Source organism: Strix aluco, chromosome Z (assembly GCF_031877795.1).
Source record: "Strix aluco isolate bStrAlu1 chromosome Z, bStrAlu1.hap1, whole genome shotgun sequence".
Classification (NCBI taxonomy): domain Eukaryota; kingdom Metazoa; phylum Chordata; class Aves; order Strigiformes; family Strigidae; genus Strix; species Strix aluco.
This window is the reverse complement of record NC_133971.1, coordinates 20,244,389-20,265,398: the sequence shown is the minus strand read 5'-3', so window position 1 is coordinate 20,265,398 and position 21,010 is coordinate 20,244,389. Positions and strand designations below refer to the sequence as shown.

Here is a 21,010-nt window from a genome sequence, read left to right as displayed (position 1 = left end):
TCCTGAAGAAAGGTATTCACTGACTGCTAGATATAAGTGAACTCCTTAAAACATTTAGGAATTCTCACATATGGGATTAAAACTTTTTAAAAATAGAAGCTAAATTCTTATTTGAGCATATCAGAGGCATAGCAAGTCACACCAGTCTCAGCTTGAAATGAGTAAGTCCTTAACAGAAATGGAACTAAGTAACATATGACTTTCTATCAATGACAGTCTGTGATTCACCATCTCAGCATTTTTAATTTAACAAGGAATAAGGTTTTTTCTTTATTTCAAAGGATAAAAGATAATGATTCTACCAGATACAGAACAGAAATCCTATGAAAAAAATCATCAGCAATTGAAGTCAAAAATTGTGCATGAATTTTATTAGAATACTTCATTTCCTGAGCAAGATTTACAACACAACATGCAGATGCATTTAATAATTTACTTCACTATATGTACTGCACTTGTGATAGTGCACTTGTGACAGTTGTGCAACAAAAGTAGCAACTGAGAAAGTTTCCAGCTTTTAGTAATTTCAGAAAGTGACATCTTCAGTAAACAAAAAGAGCTTTACTATTAGTAGTGTCAATGTTAAGTTTCCAATGCTTATCAAGCTGAAGTGATTAATTTCAGCAGCACATTTAAAGCTCTTTAGATTTTAACACTTCTACATTAGAAGTTTCAGTAGCATTTATTACATTTTTTTCACAATCTTAGACATGAGAGTAAAAGCTTAGTGCAATCAGGCTCTTTTCTAATGGATCAATTGAATAATAACAAAAGGAAATAATAATGCTAAGACGACAAACAGAATCTCAGCACAAGTAACATGTCTGGTAAAGTAACTCAAGCTGGTGAAAGGGCTTTAAAGTAAAGTTGTGGGGGGAGGGGAACCTCAATCCATCCCACTCCTACCAGTTTGATGCCAGTGCCAGTAGATGCCCAGAGCCTGGAGAGGGGTCACAGGTCAGCAGGAGAGCACCTGAAGAGCAGCACAAAGGAGTTTGCATACAGGCTCTTTAGGATCGACAGGCAGGGGAGATGGGGGGGGTGTGTGTGTTGCTTTCTGTGTCAGTGACCAGCTGGAGAGCATGGAGCTCTGCCTGGGGATGGATGAGGAGCCACTGAGTGCTTATGGGTCAGGATTAAAAGGAGGACAGGGACAGGTGACATTATAGTGGGGGTCTGCTACAGACCACCTGACCAGGAAGACCGAGCGGATGAGACCCTCGACAGACAGATAGGAGCAGCCTCACATTCACAAGCCCTGGCCCTCATGGGGGACTTCAATCACCCCAATATCTGTCAGTGGGACAACACTGCAGGGCATAAACAATCCAGGAGGTTCCAGGAATGCACTGATGATAACCTCCTTCTCCAAGTGATAGAGGAGCCAATGAGGAGAGGTGTTATGCTGGATCTTGTTCTCGCCAAGAAGGAGGGGCTGGTGGGGAATGTGAAGCTCAAGGGCAGCCTTGGCTGCAGTGATGATGAAATGGTGGCGTTCAAGATCCTTAGGGCAGCAAGGAGGGTGCACAACAAGCTCACTACCCCAGACTTCAGGAGAGCAGACTCTGGCGTCTTCAGGGATCTGCTTGGCAGAGTAGCATGGGATACTTCCCCTGGAGGGAAGAGGCGCTCAAGAAAGCTGGTTAAACTTCAAGGATCACCTCCTCCAAGCTCAGGAGCTATTCATCCTGACAGTCAGGTAAGACCGCCAGGAGCCCTGCATGGATGAACAAGGAGCTCCTGGACAAACACAAACACAAAAGGAAGCCTACAGAGGGTGGAAGCAAGGACAGGTAGCCTGGGAGGAATACAGAGAAACTGTCTGAGCAGCCAAAGATTAGGTTAGGAAGTGCAAACCCCTGACAGACTTAAATCTGGCCAGGGACATCAAAGACAATATGAAAAGCTTCTATAGGTACGTTGGTGATAAAAGGAAGACTAGGGAAATTGTGGGTCCTCTCTGGAAGGAAATGGGAGACCTGGTTATGCAGGATATGGAGAAGGCTGAGGTATTCAATGGCATTTTTGACTCAGTCTTCACTCCAGCCATACCACCCAAGATGCAGAAGGCAAAAGGCAGAGACTGGGAAAAGGAAGAACTGTCCACTGTAGGATATCGGGTTCAAGACCATCTAAGGAACCTGAAGGTGCACAAGTCCATGGGACCTGATGAGATGAATCCAGGGGTCCTGCGGGAACTGGTGGATGAAGTGGCTAAGCCACTATCCATCATATTTGAGAAGTCGTAGCAGTCCAGTGAAGTTCCCACTGACTGAAAAAGGGGAAACATACCCCCCCATTTTTAAAACCGGAAAAAAAGAAGAACTGGAGAACTACAGGCAAGTCAGTGGTCTGCCAGTACTTAAAGGGCGCTACAGGAAAGGTAGGGAGGGACTCTTTATCAAGGAGTGTAGTGATAGGATGGGGGGTAATGGTTTTAGACTGAAAGAGGGTAGATTTAGATTAGATGCAAGGAAGAAATTCTTTACTGTGAGAGTGGTGAGGTACTGGAACAGGCTGCCCAGAGAGGTTGTGGCTGCCCCCTCCCTGGAAGTGTTCAAGGCCAGGTTGGACAGGGCTTTGGGCAACCTGGTCTAGTGGAAGGTGTCCCTGCCTGTGGCAGATGATCTGTAAGGTCTGTTCCAACTCTAATCATTCTATGATCCTATGATGAAAGCATAATTCTGACAAGTTCTTTTAATGAAGCACTGAGCTCACTGCAAGAGTCCTACATACACATACAGCAAACAAAATGTAATTACTTATTCAACCAGGTAATGCTAATGATGTTCATTCACAAAAATGGTATGCAGCTGGAGCTTAATTCCACATCTTTCAGAAGCTCTGAATATTTGTGAATCGTTGTCTTTCAGGAAATGTAAGGGAATTCTGGGCATCTAAATAAAGAAAATTATTCCTTCTAAAATCTGAGTGGACATTTCAGGAAAAGCTGTGATCCTAACTTCTGTCAACCTTTATGTCTCGCTGCATGAAAGACATAATAAAAAGCTGTGTTGAAAATAGAAACCTGTTTGCCAAGGAGTGTTATAAACAAAATTTAATCAATAAAGCAGCCGTGGCTTCTCCAATCACAAGTGCAGCTTTTTCACAATGAATATTGAGTTATGTGGCTACGCTAAAACATGGCATAAATATATTCCTGTGTTTGTCCAAAAAGAGAAGACATACAACAACATGTAGTACAAATGTACCACTGTTAATGTAACACACCCAACCATGTGTCACAACTCAAAAAAATCGATCTGGATTAACGTGACATCACACCACTCCTACATGCTACTGAAAAAGAAAGGTTGAGGCATACAGATAGAAATCATGGTTTTATTTTCAAGCAAAGCAAAGTTGGAGATTTGCTAAGATGAACTCAAAAGATTGGCAAGATTATTGACTAGAATCCACTTAGTAAAATGCTAATCACATTGTTTACAGCTGTGCTCATCTCTGAATTAAGGATTATTAAATATATTCATGACAATGTAAAAAAAATACTATCTTATCTTTCAGTTTGGCTATCACTTGGATGTTCTTTGGTAAGGTCTAATACTTTAATCTGAACCTTATTCTAACTGACAATGGAAAAAACAGCAGCAGTTTACAGACAGAAAGACTGACAACCGCTGCTGAATGACACAGGTTTTCTGGTTTGTGTTTTGAGACAGCTCAGTTATGCTGGATCACTGAAGAGTTCACTGCAGGATGGCCCAACAGTATGTGGCAGAGTATCCTGGTTGGCACTTACATGCACAAAGTTGCTTAAATAATGACCCAGCTCACACGTGCAGAGTGCTGCTATTTAAGCTGCTAATAGTCAACAATTTGCACACAAAAATAGCACTTTGTAGTACATTAAAAATCCCAAACACCTTTAAATGTTCTAAATGAAGGAGCCAGTAGTGTTAAAAAGGGAGATGAGGGAAGATATATTTCAGATTTGCACCACATACATAAGAACAAAAACTTTTAAAAACTCTTCCAAACTCTTGGAAGGCTCCTCTTCCAAAACCTCCAAGATTACAGAGGATATATATCCTCTCTAATTAGACATAAGCAAGATTAGATGGAGTTACATCGAGTTATATTAGATTAGCTACACTGAGTTATGTATTAGATATAAGGAAGAAGTTCTTTACTGTGAGGGTGGTGACACACTGAACAGGTTGCCCAGGGGGACTGTGGCTGTCCCCCTCCCTGGAAGTGTTCAAAGCCAGGCTGAATGGGGCTTTGAGCAACCTGGTCTAGTGGAAGGTGTCCCTGCCTGTGGCAGTGGGGTTGGGACTGGATGATCTTTAATGTCCCTTTCAACCCAAGACATTCTATGATTCTGTGATATACTGTTTTCTGTGGAAACACTAAAAAATACTGATGCAGCAGAACAGAGAAAAACTGACACAGACCTGAAGGAAGTCCCTGTGGAAATAAAATACTTCCAATCATCGTACACTAAAACATGTTCAAATTTATCTCATAAGCCCATATGGCAAAGGAACTTCTGGCAACATTTACTGTTTAGAAAAGCACACAGAAGAGATGGATTCATTAAAATCATGCTCATCTAGCTAAGTTGATATTCCCCGCTAACAAGACTCCCTCCTGCTTTGAACAGACTGCAGTGTTACTGTGCTCTTAATGCTTCATCCTCAATCAAGTCAATGAGTGTCACAAGTGTGGTGGTCATACTGACAAATTTTTCTTCCTGCCATGCAAGACTGCAATATTACACATTAGCAGTGGAGAACTTTAAAACGTCATGAGCATGTCACGTTCTTGTACACTAGTGTAGAATGGCCTCCCAAAGATAAAGGAATGTAGACCTGGTTTAATCTTCTCAGCCAAAGCCATTATTATGTTAAGATCGCCCTCTGCTGTTAAGTCAAGATCTATTTTTAAGCTACGAAGAGACTTAAAAGGTTTTTTTCCTTTTTGCCTGCAAGAAAATAAAAAATGGTGTTGTAAAACAGAACAGAGAAACTTTCTCAAAGCCTTCTTTCTACTATCTGTTCACTTACGTGTCATCCTCTATGTATTTTATTAAAGTTAAGGCTTTTCTGTGAAGGACTAGCAGAAATTGTGCAAGGAAGGTACTCCTTAGAGACAAGCCAGGCTTCAGATGAAAGATCTGTTAAAAATTATACCAGAAAATTAAGTAGATGCTGAAATTCAAGAATAATTTTAGGAACATGAAATATAAAGAAACATTGCATACACATGTAACCTATCCTTAATTATAGCAAACCAGGCACATTAACAGCAGATTTGTAGATATAGTCAACATTCATTCATAAGTTTTCTAGCTCCACAGATTCAATAAATTAAGCTGTTTTACAGTTCTGTTTGATGTGAAATTAATTCCAGTCAGGTAGCTTTCTCAATACTGCAATTGTAGACACTGTTGCACAGAAATAGAAAATGTGCATTGTTTTTCATAAGTAGAGAAGAAGTTTCAGTATTATACTAATTCTACAAATAGCACAGGTATTTTTCTCTCTAGTTATTCAGAGAAGAATCACAGCACTAGTATGAGAAAGAGCTACTAAGCCAACAAATTATCTATTTATGTGAAATTATCTGTTACTAGGGCCTTTAGCTCTTGTTCTTTCTGAAAAAGCAACAATTACCTGATCCAGGAAGGCTTTTACTAGTGTATCTCGATGCAGGATATCTTGAAAGACATTTCTATGGAAAAGAAAATGAACAAAATTGTGAGGTAGTGCCATGAAAGGACACTAACTGTCCAGCAGTTGTGCACAGCACAACATTAATGTTTACGATCTGGCAGAAATTAAAAGTGAATTCAAAATTTTAGTGAATTATAAACTCACTATTTTTAAGGGTAATATAGAATTTTAAAGCAAAACTCTTACATGAAATGAATTAAACCCAGGAAAGTCATCGGGATCTGTCAAATACACTTAGTTCTGTAATACCCCTAATTAAAACAAGCAACAAAATCAACATAACATGGTCAGAAGTATCACTGAAAAGGAATTTCAGTAATATTTAACACAAGAGAACTGACGGAACTAGTAAATTCCTTCAAAATTAATGCAACTACCAGAGCTGAAGGAGCTTCTTAAAAGCAAAAAAACTCTTATGTACTTTATTAGAAAGTACACTTTGTACTACTTTACTCTTTTGTCCCAAATCAAATAACTTTGAGAGATGTGAGAGAAGAGTACATACAAATCAGGTGTGAAACTCTCATCTGTGTGGATAATACGATCTTGAGACATTTCTTCATCTGAATTAGCTCTCCAAAATGCTGTCAGCTCAGATCTCATATATCGTCGTTGGTTATAGATGTGTTCATGACAAGGGGGCATCTGCTTCACTGTATTGACATCTACATCTATATGTGTAGTAGGATATGGGGCATACATTACTTGACGGAAGGGCAACACAAAGCTTCCTGTTGCATCCTGTTTCAGTGAAAAAAATTATTCTTCTAGTTACTTTTTTTTTAAAAAAAACAAATCTATATTGGAACAAAACATATTAAAGCATCATGCCTAAATTTTATATCCCATTTGTTTAGATATGTTTTGTTTGAGAGAACTGGTGATTGTAGCCCAGTAAAAAGCCCTCCATACTGTATAATTCCCTTAAAATAACAGTGAAAACAGGTACTGAGGTAACCTCTGTATTACAGTATTGCAACATCTGGTTCATGAGCCCATTAACATTACACTATTATATTTATCTGGTAAGTTTAGACTGCTTGCTAGAGCAAGAAGCATTATTTTTCTATTCATCTTCACCCATTGCTACAGCCCTTTTAAAAGATCTGGAAACTGTCAGACTGATGGACTGCTCTTATTTTGGTTTTGGTACAACACAAAAACGCCTTTTGAGATTCTATGTCCAAGTAAGCAAAAGAGTATTATTATTGTATCTCAAAGTATAGGAACAATTCTGGACAATACTCAAGAAACAGATGTGTCAGAGAAAAGACAGGCTTGGCATTTTAACATGCAGATAGTTACAAGAAAGCTACAGCACCAGAAAGGAATAAAGGGAAGATGACATATTTCTTTGAACATGAACATGTGTATACGTGTGCACATCTTATGCACATGCATACACATACGTTGAAGAATGTTCTTGAACCTCAAAAAAATAGAACTTTATTAAGCATACTTACTTTGAGTAAGCCTTGAACAAAAAGTCCTGACTCGTATTTGAAAGAAGACTCATTTCTACAGAGTCTGGAACACTTCCGTTCTGATGGTGTAAGAAACAGACACAATGTTCTCACAATCTGCATTAAAAAGAACAGTTTTGAAAAACATGAAAAGGTAAGGAATGAACTGATCTTCAAATGCAATTTCTGACTAGAATGTATCAGGCATTTCAAATGATGAACAAAAAGTTCATCATGCATATTAGAAAAGCCAAAACGTTATCAAGGTCACAGAATAGTGACATGCTTAAATTATTAAACTGTAAGTCATATTACTCCAACTTCTTGTCAAATGAAGGAAAAATCCAACACTTTCTGGCAAAGTTTGTTTTTAAGCCAAGTATGTAGGACAAATCACTTTTGCCTTCTGCTTCCTCTTCCTCTTACATAAACATGAGTTACTGTGATTACTTTCCTACTCTTTTAAGCCTCTTATTTTATTCATTCCATATTGAAACAGCAGCTATTGTCTCCAATCAGACAATTTCCTAAATAAGTATCCATGTTTATTTCCTCTGTAATTTCCTCAAACTCTCCATTAAAAGCAACAAAGCTACTTCATTATCCGTTTTCAAACTTCTTTGCTGTTACAGCTACAAGTAATCATCTCCAAATACAAACAGGTATTCCATTGTGCTAACCTTTCAGTCTTAACCTGTGGTGTCCTACCTGTGTTTGTAAGGTGTTTGAGAAGGCTCTATCGTTGCACAATGTGTTTATGCAGTACCTAAAACAATGACAACATAGTTTCTGACTAATGCTTTTTGTCACTTCAGCAAGATGCAATACGTGTTTTTTTACTTTAAGGAAAGCTAAAGTATGCCATAAAGAAAGCAAGTACTTCAGAACAGTTGCACCATGACACAAAGAGCACACTGCTGATAAGAACTCGTGTAGAATTTATGGAATTTTACCCTCACATTCCTCTAGACTGTTTTTTTCCTATAGTGTCTAGCTTATCAATACATTTCACACGCTTATTACCATTTAGACCTTAAAGCCTTTTAATTAATTATTTTATGAACCATAAACGTTAAGCTTTTTACAATCACTTAAGCCTTTAACATTTCCTCTATTATGCTAACTTAATCATGTGCAAATCTTACACCCCCGAAACAATACATACTAACTGATTTCAGCTAAGAACTGAGAATTTCCTCTTCTCTGCATCCCCTGTTGGTTGTGACTGAGTATCAGAATTTACTGTTCATTTGATCAGAGGTGCATCACTGCCAATACACACAAATCCCCCAATTTTTATAAAGCATCATGAACTGCTTATTTCAAACCACAGGTTTGCTAAAGGTGCCTTGATTTTTTTAAAAAGAAGATTATTACATTTCACTGCAGCAAGGAGACATACATACCATAAAATATATAATATGTATAGTCTACAATTAACATATAATATATTCAGCAGGCCCACTGTTCTTAATTTTTATTTCACATTGAAGCAATAAACGCAGATACATTTATATGTATATCAAAAAGGGCATCAACTTTGAAAATTAAAATGAGTTTTTCCTCAAAGGAAGGTTTTAGTCTTACAAAATAAACCAGAGTTCAATAATCACAATTAAAAACATAATCAGACAGAAAAGCCCAATATACAAAAACATTCCCTATCAGAAAATGAAGTTATCTGAATATACTGCTTCTCCACATGCACCACTGTAGCAATTTTGTCATGGTCTCGAGACATGGGACTATTGTTATTGAATGGCCCAGAGGCCCCAGTGTAAATTGAAAAGTTATAATGCTACATAACTACACAGAGCCTTACCCTCACAGCAGGTATTGGTATACTCATTAAGTGCAGTGGCACCTAATACCTGAAGGCTCTAGGACTGCACAATTTTATGAAAACCTTATTTTCATTCCCAGTTGCAGGGATATTCTGAATCAAAGAGGTTTATTAAGAGATTCAGCCACGAATGTAGAGGCAATTGATTTAGTGAAATACATTTTCTCACAAAGAAAACACTTTCTTCACGATTTGTCTCTGAATATCCTAACAGAAAATTAACTTCAGTGTTTTTATTAGAAGGGATGGGGTAACAGCCTACTTAAATGCAAGTCAAAGGGAAATCTCTCTGAACAAAACACTGATGCACTGCACTATGCTAAAAAGAAACATGCTTTAAAAAATAATTTAATGGACAGTAAACACAAGTGTGTTTCTTCCAAGAACTGCTTTCAATTTATCTGAAACTAGCATTTTGGTATAATCAAAAAGCCTTATACAAAAAAAGTACCGGGAGAATTCTGAATAAGGAAAACATCTTCATTTGATTTTTCCTCCACATATTGAGTAAGCTTAAAATAAGCATCAGGAAAGTCTCCATTTATACTAAAATATTAGAGTAAAAGCAGTACAGGTGATAGCTTTATATTGGTTCAAATTAAGTATTTCAATAACAAGCTTACAAGAGAGTTAAAAATAACATGGGAAAAAATGTCTACCACAAAAATGTAATTATTTTCTTGTTCTGAAATGACAGCTAAGAGTGACTTTTTTTCCTCCCAAATAGACCATAATGATGCATATACTCTGCCCTGTGAAGAGGTACAGCTAATGCTGCTTACTGTCTCTGGACTTGAAAGCTCCTAAACATCATCCCTACTGATGTGCTCCAGCAAGTATGACACACTGAGTGTTTTGTTGTTACAGGCCTCAGTTTTAGGGGTTTGTATCTCTACTTTGCCTCTTTCTGGTTCTTCTGAAAAGCTGAGTCAAACCTAATTTAAGATCTACCAGTTAAACTGTGCACTTATTTACCAATCAAGTTTTAAATAGACTGAAGATGAAGTCAACACAAACACAGCTACAAAGAAAAAAATGCTGGAATTGCTGGAATGGTTTAAGGTCCCAGTAAACTTGCCTGCTTCAACGTGTGTTTGTGACTACAGACTCAATATCTTGGATGTTCCATGAAACACAAGCAGTTCATGATGCAGAAGTACATTTATTCCCAGCGTAAGAGTAATTATGCAGATTCAAATTACTTCAAGAGTACACAGATAATACTCACTGATATAGCTGAACTGGGCAAGCCAGTTCAGAAATCTTCAATTTATATACTTTTGCTAGCAAACGTAATTTTAAAAGCTCAGACTCATTTACTACTTGTTTATCTTAGAATCATAGAATGGTTTGGGTTGGAAGGGACCTTAAAGATCATCTAGTTCCAACCCCACTGCCGCAGGCAGGGACACCTTCCACTAGACCAGGTTGCTCAAAGCCCCGTTCAACCTGGCCTTGAACCATTCCAGGGAGGGGGCAGCCACAGCCTCTCTGGGCAACCTGTGACAGTGTCTCACCACCCTCACAGTGGAGAACTTCTTTATATCTAATCTAAGTCTACACTCTTCCAGTTTAAAACCGTTACCTCTTGGCCTATCACTACATGCCCTTGTAAAAAGTCCCTCTCTGGCTTTCTTGTAGGCCTCCCTTAGGGGGTCCTACAGTATCAATTAAATGATACAGTATCAATTACATTAAATCCATTGGTTTTCTTATAGTTGACAGAATACAACTGATAAGGCAATTTTCAGACAGAATTATCAACTGCTTGACCAACCAGCTGAAGTAAGATACCCAGATAAACAGTATTCCTTCCTTCTTCAACCTCAAGTACGTTTATAGATAAACCTTGTTTCAGATAACATCTAACACTCCTAATAATCAACATTTAAGTTTGGTTTATTAGAAAGTGCATTACCTTATTAACTTTTTCTGCGCTGCTTCCTACAACTACAGAACATCCACAGGTCTGTAGGTGTGAACTAATTGCACTGCAAATAAAAACAAACATAGGTTAATACATTTAATCAGACTTTTCAAATAAAACAATTATCATCTTCACAAGAAAAATGAAGTGCTCCTAGCATAAATATAGGCCCATACCTAAAGGACCTCACACAGCTGTGTGTAGGATACTGCTGATATCAAAAAGTTTGACAATATCTACATTTTCATTTTGATGAATAAAAAGACTGCCACTCAGAACCTCCAAACACCACTTACAGACCAAACAAAAATTGTCTACTGCTACTATCTAACTGTATTACAGAATCTGTATAAAATAATTTGTCTAAAGTAACAGAAGACATTAATAATGAAGGATTTGAAAGCATCTTGACAAAAGATCTATTTCATGGTCATCCTCCTTTTCTGAAACTGTGGATCAGAAGCCAGTTTTGGGAGACTTGGCAGGTAAACTATTCTATTTGAGTCCCTCAGAATACATACAGGCATGCTAGAACATGAGTGATCTTGTCTTCTGACTTGCCAGCAGCACAGATCTGATTTAGTTTGGAGGCTGCAGTAAATATATCTGGACTAACCTTCACAACTCTTAACTTGTCTTTAACAAACTTCCTCATCCTGCGCTTTCCCCCCGCACTTTCTCAAACCAACACTTGGCCCAAAGTTTCAAAAAGTCTAGATACCCTAGAAAGTCTAAACAGTATTAAAAAACTTTCTCCAATATCTGTGAATATACAAAAGTACATTTATGCTATCTTACTGAAAGATGCATTGTATGTGATTAACCAGTTCTAATAAACACCTCTAACTGGTAAGGATTATAATAGCTACACTCAGGCTCCGAAATCTACAGGTGGACTTTATATTGGACCTGCTACTATTTATCTTATCAAGTATATTCTAGGAGTTAAATTTAAGGCCATCTGAATTCTTATGAATTCTTCCTTTGGGGCAGAAATAGATGTTCAGTATAATTTAGAAGTTACTAAGAAAGCGTGACTGCTTATTTTAGAAGTTGGTTTTGTTGATATGGTAGTTTATTTAGTTTAATACAATTTTTATTCAATTACATGTATAAATCCATACAACACTATATTTAAGACTTGAAAGTGGAACCTAGCTGAGCTGATAAACTTTGCAGATAAGCTAAAAACCAGACATTTAGACCCTTTACACAAATGGCGAAGTTATTCTTTTCTTTTCAAGACAAAATTTCCAGGGAAAAGAAGCGTCAAGAGGAGATAACTGACATCCTACAGTCTACTACCTGCCCAATAAATCTGCATCTGGTATGTGAATAGCTCATCATTGTAGGATCAATGGCTCTAGTTGTTTACAATAAGCCATTCCATGACATTCACTTCATTATTTCCCAAATTCTTTACGGAACTAAATACTACATTATTGTGAAGAATTAGTTAAATTAACACAGGAATTTCTGTAGTACAGGAAGTGTATGTGATGCTGTATAAATAGATGGCACTAAGCACTACATAAATGAATGCAGTTACACCAGAGATGTTCTGAAAGTTAACAGAACATCAATTAAAATGTATGAAATATGCTTTCCCACAAGAAGAGACCAAGTTGCTCTCGAGTGTGACTACTTTCTCTTATACATTAAAAACAAAACAAAAAAACAACAAAGAGAAATACACAATTTAATAATAAGCGTTCTCTATGCCATACCATTAATGACTCTTATTCATGGCTTATGCAATAAACACAACCCCAGGTTTTTTTGGTATTTCATAAAAATGTAAGACTTTGACTTATAGCCTCATAAAATTGAACTTAAGTATCAAAGAAAAACTGTATTTGATAGGAATTCTATTATCAAGCAAATGACTCTGTGACAATGCAGTCTATAGAGATACAGCTATTAGCCCAGAGCCATTCTTCTAAGAAGATGGCAACTTCTACAGAATTTTTTAGACAAAAATCAAAAAAAGCCAAATACATGTCATTCTCCCCACTCCTACAAAGAAAGCTAATCTAATACATGTTCACATGCACATACTTTTATATATATATGCACACACAAGTTCAAAACATTTTACCACAGCATAAATCAAAACTGAAATTCATACTTGAGAAGAAAGCCTTCATGGCAACTATCCCCAATGTCATCATCATTTAGCACTGTGTCACTTATCTGAAATGCAAGTAAATATAAACAAAGGTTAGACAAGGATCTGCAACACCTTCCAAATTACTGATTTTTGGTTTTAATGACAGGTGGGAACTGTTTGGGAACTATTTAAGGTGTAAGGCTGCCCAAAAGCACAACCTTAAAAAGACCTTCTGACTTCAGCCAAACAATTCTGAAGATGAGTCACTTGATTATTAAATATTCTTCACCAGTCACAAGTCAGATTCATCCCAATGTTTTTTTCGATAATCTTGTCCAGAATAGTTTAAATTAGTGCATGTGAGATCACACCTACTTCTATGAGAACACTAAACCACACTGAAACAGGTATCATTAAAACCATTTACCTCCCCATTCCTTTCGTTTTGCATCAAATATTCCTTCCACTCCACTCTTAAAAACGGTATCATCCTATGCAGTCAATTTTGCTAAGTGCTGACCATAAAAACCACTACTAGTACTGTTATATTTTCCAAACTAAAAATTATATTAAACTATTCCCTTCACCACTTAGGAGAACTTGATTGAAACAACTGAAGTGTACAAGAATTTATGACTACTGTGGGATTTTTGTCTGCCAAACAGAGGACCAAACCAGAGTGCCAAAGCCACTTTTTTATTTAGAATGCAAGGAACACAAGGACTTACATCTATTTCTTCTGGAACACTGTGTGATTTCATAGATGAAAGGAGTTCCATTACAGGAATGACTTCTCCTGTCAGCATTGGAATGATGCTCTGACCCTGTGCAATAAATAAAATGCTTGAAGTAAAAGCACATTATGCAGTATTAGGAGTTACTACTAACATGAACTTGCAATATTACATGCAAAACATCTTTAACTTCCTACTGTTGGTAAGTGTTGTTTGCAGGTCTGGTATGAGCAGAAATTCACGCACAGACTTCTTGGGCTTTGCGCATCAATAATTATGAACTGAAAACAGATTTTGCTTCTCAACATCATGTCTAAAATGGATTTCCAGGGTCCTGTGCTAATTTTCACAATCAGTTTGACTGGCCTAAACAAGAAGTATTTAGATTGAGATAATCTGATCATACCATATTATTTGCAACTACTGTTAAGCGTTTTAAATCCAAGTCTGATGTTTTAACAACTACAGGAAACCAAAACAAGGCATATTAGTTATTAACATACAAAATTACTTATCTGTTTTACGTATCACAAGAAACTGAAGCCACAATTTCATATTTACAGTTTCAGATATCAAATTGTTTTCACAGTCTTATCCATTAGGTCTCCAACCACATGTCAACATGACAGACTCCGTACGTCTCTGTAACTTGAAAAGGTAATGACCTAGTGAAAAACCATCCTTGACAGGAGGCGAGCATGAATCTATGGAACCTACTACCTTTACAGAGCTTCAAGTTCAAGTAAATGACTTTCCTTTTCTGAAAGGTAATATTCTTCATAGATTTCCACTTTACCCATAAAGTGATGAAATACATTTTCCTTCAATTTGTTCACAGCTTCCATCGTCCTATCTTCAGAAACTTTGCCTCCTGTGCATGGCAGGTCAGCAGCCAGTCCAAAGTATCTTCCTGAATCCCAAAAATATGAAGCAGCACCAACTTCTACAGTCACCAGATGCAGTGAAATAGTTTTGTGATGGTGTGTCATACGCATCAACCAGGTGGCCCTTACCTGATCCTCCATTCTCTCCGTGCCTTCCAAGACAATCTTCTGGAAATGTTCTTGCCTCTCCTGAGCAAGAGAAGCAGTTAAACATAAACGCTCTGGTATTTGTTTATATATGTATGCACATAACAGTCAAATGGTACAGTTTCTTTCCTGTGGAGTCATGCTTCTTAGAGTCAAATTTTGATGTTCATGGGGTTTTTGTTTTTGTTTTTTTTTTTTGTTTTGCTTTTTTTGAGTTGACATTAGCAGGAAGTGATGTGATTTTAAACAGATCAATGCTCCTGCTTTGCCCCCCACCAAACCTCTCACATGTTCGGGCAGGAGTAGCAGCAAAGGGAGGGTGTGATGACAATGACAAAACATTTAAGTTTCTTCATTACAGATCAAGAAAATGCCAAATGATCAGATTATGGTGCAGAAATCCACTTTATGGATGGGTTTTTATTTTCAAATGCATAAGGTACAGATTGATGGTTCCTGATGCAGCAAGAGAAAAATCAGACCTCCAGAATGAGAAAAATTATTTGTTTGGGGAGGGTAGGAGAAACAGGACTTTTTTTTTTTTCCCCCACATCTTGAGACACTGACAAGTCTTCAAAACGTTGTTTTATAACCAAGTACAGGAGACATGAACCTAAAAATACATAAAACACAATGTACAAGAGACTGGACAAAGTTGTCAAAACAGACTCATCAGCAGCTGAGTAGCAAACTGCATTCAAAATACAACTTACAATGGAATCAAGTTATTTTTCACAAAGAGAATTTGGCATTAATCACTGGAACAATCAATACCATAAGCAAAAATGGAAGATGCTGTGAGAACTAATAATATCTTCTGCTAGAATCTGACAGGTTATTGAATTTACTGGTTATTCATTAGTTTCCTGTGACTGGACTAATCCAAGTTCATCAAGTGGAAAAGAGTTTACCTTTTTTTGAGCGGGTGAATAGGGAACAAGCTACAGTAACCTGCCCTAAAACAGTAATAAAACTTGTCTAACTATCTAAAAGAAACATCTGTGAAAAACTACTGGAATGTGGCAGATTTCTTCAGGGCACCCCTACCCTTGAGTTCAGTGTCAGTGAAGACATCCTTGAGAATGAGGATCCTTTGCTTTAAAAGAAGTCAGTCTTCATGAAGAGAAGGCTGAATAAATGGTGTAAGCCACTTCTTAGAAATTTAACTGCTCAAAATTATTAAACAACTGGAACATAAAATTGAAGTAGATAAAAGGGGTTTCTAATCCCACATAGATGACTTGCTTGGAGTTGCTTGTCTTTCTTTGCCAGTCTGAACACTGTTCCATGTTTCTGCTAGTCCTTGAGTTCAGAAGGTTTCTTCTGTTCTAAAGTCTAGCTGGAAATGTTGTCTGGCTCTACACAAAACTCATGAGAGCTCATAACCACAACCATCAGAAATTCCAGAACAGATGCATAGTTTGTTTCAGATAATGACTTCAACATTTTTCGTTCTGTTGTAGGCATAGCTGCTGAACTGCCTCAAAATGCAAACTACAAAATGAGCCTATTTTATTTCAATACTATCAAGCTACAACTCAAGTCTAAATTTTAATCTACATTTTCAAAGCAGTTTTCTCTCTTCTACGTAAGGCTGCAGAACTGCAGATATATGCAGTTCTAATGAAGTTTACTACATTACACAGTTGCTGAACGGAAGAGAACTTGCCTTCAACCTAGCAAGATTATTTTGTGGAGTGCCTCCTTGGTTCTGATCAAATCTGATCTGTCATCTATTTTGTACTTGGATCTTCCTCCAAAAGAAGAAAAGAAAAAAAAGAGAAAAGAGAAGAAAGAAAAGAGAGACAATAAATATCTATTTCAGACTGTGTCACTGTCGCAGCTAACCCAGTTGACTTATCTGCTTCAAGAACATCTGAAAAAGAATGAAGAACTTAATGACAACTTTCTGAGAAAACTAGTAGAAAACTTTTCTTTTGTAATTTTTAATGACACTTGAAGGCTATTTCAGCTATGGAAACATACTGATATGAATCAATGTCCAAAAAGAGGTAAGATGTACTATAGTTAAGAATGATGGACAATTCTATTTAACCACTCACATTAAAAGTCAGTACAGAGGACACTAAATGACAGAGAAGTAATGTGATCAAGAACATGAGATAGCATTCACTTATGTCAAAAACACTAACATCCAGCAACTTTTAGAAGACTAGATCAGGAATGAAAACATGTGTTTCTACTCTACTGAAAATGAACTTTATGTCCTAGCCTTCCTCTGAAAAATAAACCCCAGGAGTATCAAGAGACAATGTGACAGAAAACACTACTGGCCATCATCAGGCAATACAGCAGAAATCAATGGAGTTTGCTCGTGTAGCAGTAACAAAACACCACCACAAAAATTTACAACAGCTTATTATTTCTGGAATCTTAATAAACTCACATAAGAGCACTCAAAAAGAAAGTTTAAAGTATGTTGACTAGAGGTCCTAAAACAGAAGAGGAACAAAAACTTTATCAGACAAACATGCATCACCACACACAGTATATCTGACATGCAATCTACTGCTCCAAGACAACTTGTACTCCATGAAGACGACAGAGATATTAATTTTTATTATTAGAATGTTATTTATTTTAAACAAAAATACATAACAATTTTCACTTAATAAGAAAATACCCATAATGTACCAAAAAGGTAAGAGCTGCAATTCTTCAGAAAAATTTAGCATATTTTCCTTTTTGAATTTCAGAAGTAGAAATATTTGGACTAAAATAGATGTATTTTTGTGGTTCTTCCATTAGTTTTACACAATTTAACACCTGCCCAACTGTTTGTTGATACCCTTTTTTTTTGAAAAACAAAACCGTTAACAACAATGACAATATTAATTGTATCAGTTCCCTTTTCTGGACCTCAACAGTGAAAACAACGATTTGAAACACAGTAAATTTACAATCCTACCTAGTTTAAATACACTAATTAACATAATTAAAAGTAACAATTTAGATCAAATTCAGAGGATGAAAAACCTGTGCAGGATACCTATTTCAGCTAGATAGCCTGGTATGGGTTATGGTAGTATTACCAGGATATGTCATGTGGCTAAAAACCCCAGCCTTGAATTTGCTGACATATTTGTAACTTTTAACCTTCAAAACTGTACACTTGTAGAGAGGTCAGCTTCCTCTGAGTTTTTGTGTCTGGATTGCTACACAGTGGGTGTTCCAGAATTTTATTCTTGCTTTTGCTCAAGACAACTTGGACAACTGGTTTTAGTAATGGACAATAAACCTACCTTATGCATCCATATTCTTCCTTTCCTTATAATATGTGTTAACCTATCCACGCACACTCTGTGAAGCGGCAGGTAGAAGCCAAGTTCACTTTGTGGAAGTATAATTGATAGTCCATATGTGCTTCTGTCTCCATTCCAATTTCCATCAAAGATTAATGACACAATGATTACCCTTTTTTCTGCCAAGACGAAGAACTTCACATCTATTGCACCGCTTTCTGCATTCCGAAGTATTTCTCCATTCAGGGTGTGGTTAGCAAGAAAAGTTATTTCACCATCAGTGAGAAGTACCTGTTCTGTCTTTGGGGCCCAGATGTGCCGCACTCGGGGGCCAAGAATATTGTCCCAGTAAGCAAAAGTGGCAGCTAATAAAGGTGACTCGCCATTCAAAGAGATCTCTGTTTTAGCAACTGCAGGGGACGGTGGTGGACAAAGAGCTGACATGCCCGCTTCCTCTCTCTTTTAAAACTGAAATGCTTACATTACCTAAAAAAATTTTCCTAGAAAAAAACAAAATTAGAGATGCACTCATTATTATCTCATTTTCTTTTGTTTCCAAATAAGACTTCAAGAGACAACCTGACTTCTACCCCATAGTAGACTTCATTCAAGAAAGAAGTGTATATGCATACATTCCACATAATGAAGTGGTATGCTTTACAAAAGTCAGACCTCAAATACCCTTTACTCATTACAGAAGTATGCACAGTATTCAACTTGTGCAAGAAAACTGACAGACGATAAATACATCTTTTACATCATGGTGACATGCAGGGTGTTGTGATACAAGACAAATGCTCAGCACTTTATAGAACGTACTGATGGAAAATTCATCTTGCGTAGATACAAATCTTTAAACATTTTCCCTAGCAGCTTCCAAGAGCTCTACAGCTTCCCCATTTTGATGGGAAGCTGCAGAATATAAGAGGAAGTTTCATCTTCCCTAAGAGTTATGCGAGTCACAGGAACACATTAAATAAAAAAGTTTCACGAGCAAATCCAACACAGGATGGAAAGCCATAACAGCTAAAATGCATTTATCTCGATGAAATGTCGCATGACCCAGGACTCGGCTTTCCTTTCCTCTCAGCCTGCAGCACTGCACATGACAGCAGAGGAGACCCCGCCCCGCGCCGCTCCCCAAGGAGCAGGAACACCCGTCTCACCGGCACAGCTGTAACCCGCCAGACTTCTGGCACCGTTTCGTTTCACGTATCTGAACTTTTTTCTTTCCTGGCGAGCGTCCCTAGTAAGATCGCCCGGGTGCACTCCCTCACCTGGGCAGATCAATAAAAGCACCGCCGCTCGGCCGAGCCCTGCCCGCGGTGACCAGCCCAGACGGCAGCGGCGAAGCCAAGGCCGTCCGGCGCTCTCTACGTGACTTCACGGTTTTCAGGGAAGACGAACGGCAGCACCAGTCACCCCTGCCTCCTGACGCTCACGGCCTGACGAGAGGCTTCCTCTCACCACAGCCTCCTCAGAAAAGCCTCCCACCCCCCACCACGGCAGCTGCCGCACACGGCGACGGTCTGGAGGCCGAACCACCGCGCTCCCAGCCTGGATCAGGCCCGTTTCGCACCCTCCAGGTCTGGTCTGAACTTCGGAAAAGACCCATCTCCAGGGAAGGCGAGCTACGAGAAGGCCCGGCTCCTTCCCTCCGCAAACAGGAGGGGACGGCAGCAGCCCCCGAGGGGGAAAGTGCAACCTCCCCCCCCCCCGTCGCCCCGGCCCCGCGCCCCCCTCACCTGCGCACCAGCCGCCGCACCGCGCATGCGCCGCTCCCCTCCCGCCTGCCCACAAGGCGGCAGGCCTCAGCGGCGCTACCGCGCAGGCGCAGCGCCGGCGGCCGCGGTGGTCGGTGCTACCGGGGAACTGCCGGGATGGGGGCCCCGGCGGGTGCTGAGCTGAGCTGAGCTGAGCTGAGCTGCCCGCGCGCCTGGCAGGGCCGTCTTGGTTAACGGCAGCAGCGGCAGCAGGGAGGCGGTGTTACCTCACGGGCGGCGGAGGAAAAATGGCGGCCGGCGGCGCGGCCGGCCCAGGAACGCGTCGGTGCTGTGAGGACTGCCTCCGCGCGGCGGCGGGGAGAGCGGTGCTGGTGCGCCCTGGGAGGAGTAGCGAGCCTAAGGCAGGGCACTCTGTGGGAGTGAGCAACCCCAAACCGGCCCCAGGGCCGGCCCGAAAACCAAATGCAGCTTGTGAAGGAAGCGAGGAGCTGCCGCAGCTGCAGGGTAGCTGGGGAAACTCCCTTCTGCCGGGTGCGTCATTTGAGGGACGGGCTTTTAAGCTTAAAGTAGGAAGTTAGTAAGGACAGAATTAGGTTAGTATACAAACATACTGTAGGCAAAACAGTGAAGGTGCCCTTGTTGGAGCTTCATTTAGTTTTACAGGTATACAGTAAGTACCTTTATATCCTATTGTGCAATCCAGTCTGGATGAAAATTACAGAATCTTATAATGGTTTGGGTTGGAAAGGACACTAAAGATCATATAGTTCCAGCCCCCATCTTCCACTTCATCAGGTTGCTCAAAGCCCCATCCAGCTTGGCCTTGAACATTTCCATAATCACCATAGTCACTTAGGTGTGAGAGGCATTTATTTATTTACAGCCTAAAAATGAAAAAGACCCCGCTGATGTAACAACACATCTCTAGTCCGGCAGGCTCCCTCCCCTCAGCTGTACCCTGAAGAGTGGTGTCAAGCAGTTTTAACAGGCACATGGACAAGGCACAACAGACCTGATGTCTCGGTTTTTTTGAGTGATATCCTTCCAGTTTAACCACAAAAATCACCTTCCTCACAATGCCTTGAATGTTAGGCAGTTGAATAGCTTCACATCGAAAAATGTCTTCAGCCAGCTAAAATGTGCTTTTTTGATTACTTTTATTAATGAGACAGACACTGAACATAAAATGACTTAGGTCTGTGTATTGGACTCCAGTTTT

The 21,010-nt window shown here is 39.0% G+C and overlaps 1 protein-coding gene across 8 annotated transcripts; it reads right to left on the bottom strand.

Moving 5' to 3' along the window:
* Positions 1-343: 343 nt before the first annotated feature.
* Positions 344-20,099, bottom strand: C9orf72 (C9orf72-SMCR8 complex subunit). 8 transcript variants are annotated; one of them, XR_012621551.1, is made up of 12 exons: positions 19,234-19,787; positions 18,068-18,567; positions 14,787-14,846; positions 13,768-13,863; positions 13,058-13,122; positions 10,921-10,993; positions 7,160-7,276; positions 6,202-6,437; positions 5,883-5,947; positions 5,637-5,694; positions 5,028-5,137; positions 4,881-4,945 (listed from the first exon to the last, which is right to left on the bottom strand). XR_012621551.1 is itself a non-coding variant. In XM_074811934.1 (11 exons), the coding sequence occupies exons 2-11, from the start codon at positions 18,509-18,511 to the stop codon at positions 4,759-4,761; spliced, it is 1,446 nt and encodes a 481-aa protein (XP_074668035.1). In that variant the 5' UTR covers positions 18,512-18,567; positions 19,813-20,099; the 3' UTR covers positions 344-4,758. The 8 variants fall into 8 exon arrangements, 6 of the variants coding, with proteins under 6 accessions (XP_074668035.1, XP_074668034.1, XP_074668037.1 ...); XM_074811934.1 differs by lacking the exons at positions 5,883-5,947; positions 19,234-19,787 and adding an exon at positions 19,813-20,099 and having other exon boundaries at positions 344-4,945; XM_074811933.1 differs by lacking the exon at positions 5,883-5,947 and having other exon boundaries at positions 344-4,945; positions 19,234-19,785.
* Between the last annotated feature and the right edge of the window lie 911 nt (positions 20,100-21,010).

Bases quoted from the DNA above. Each gene is read 5' to 3' on its own strand.
- C9orf72 (XM_074811934.1), bottom strand. From the start codon at position 18,511: ATGTCAGCTCTTTGTCCACCACCGTCCCCTGCAGTTGCTAAAACAGAG. The intron at 10,994-13,057 runs GTATGAATTTCA...TTTTATTTGCAG, and splicing joins CATGAAGGCTTTCTTCTCAA to TGCAATTAGTTCACACCTAC. The intron at 4,946-5,027 runs GTAAGTGAACAG...ATTTTCTTGCAG, and splicing joins AAATACATAGAGGATGACAC to GCAAAAAGGAAAAAAACCTT.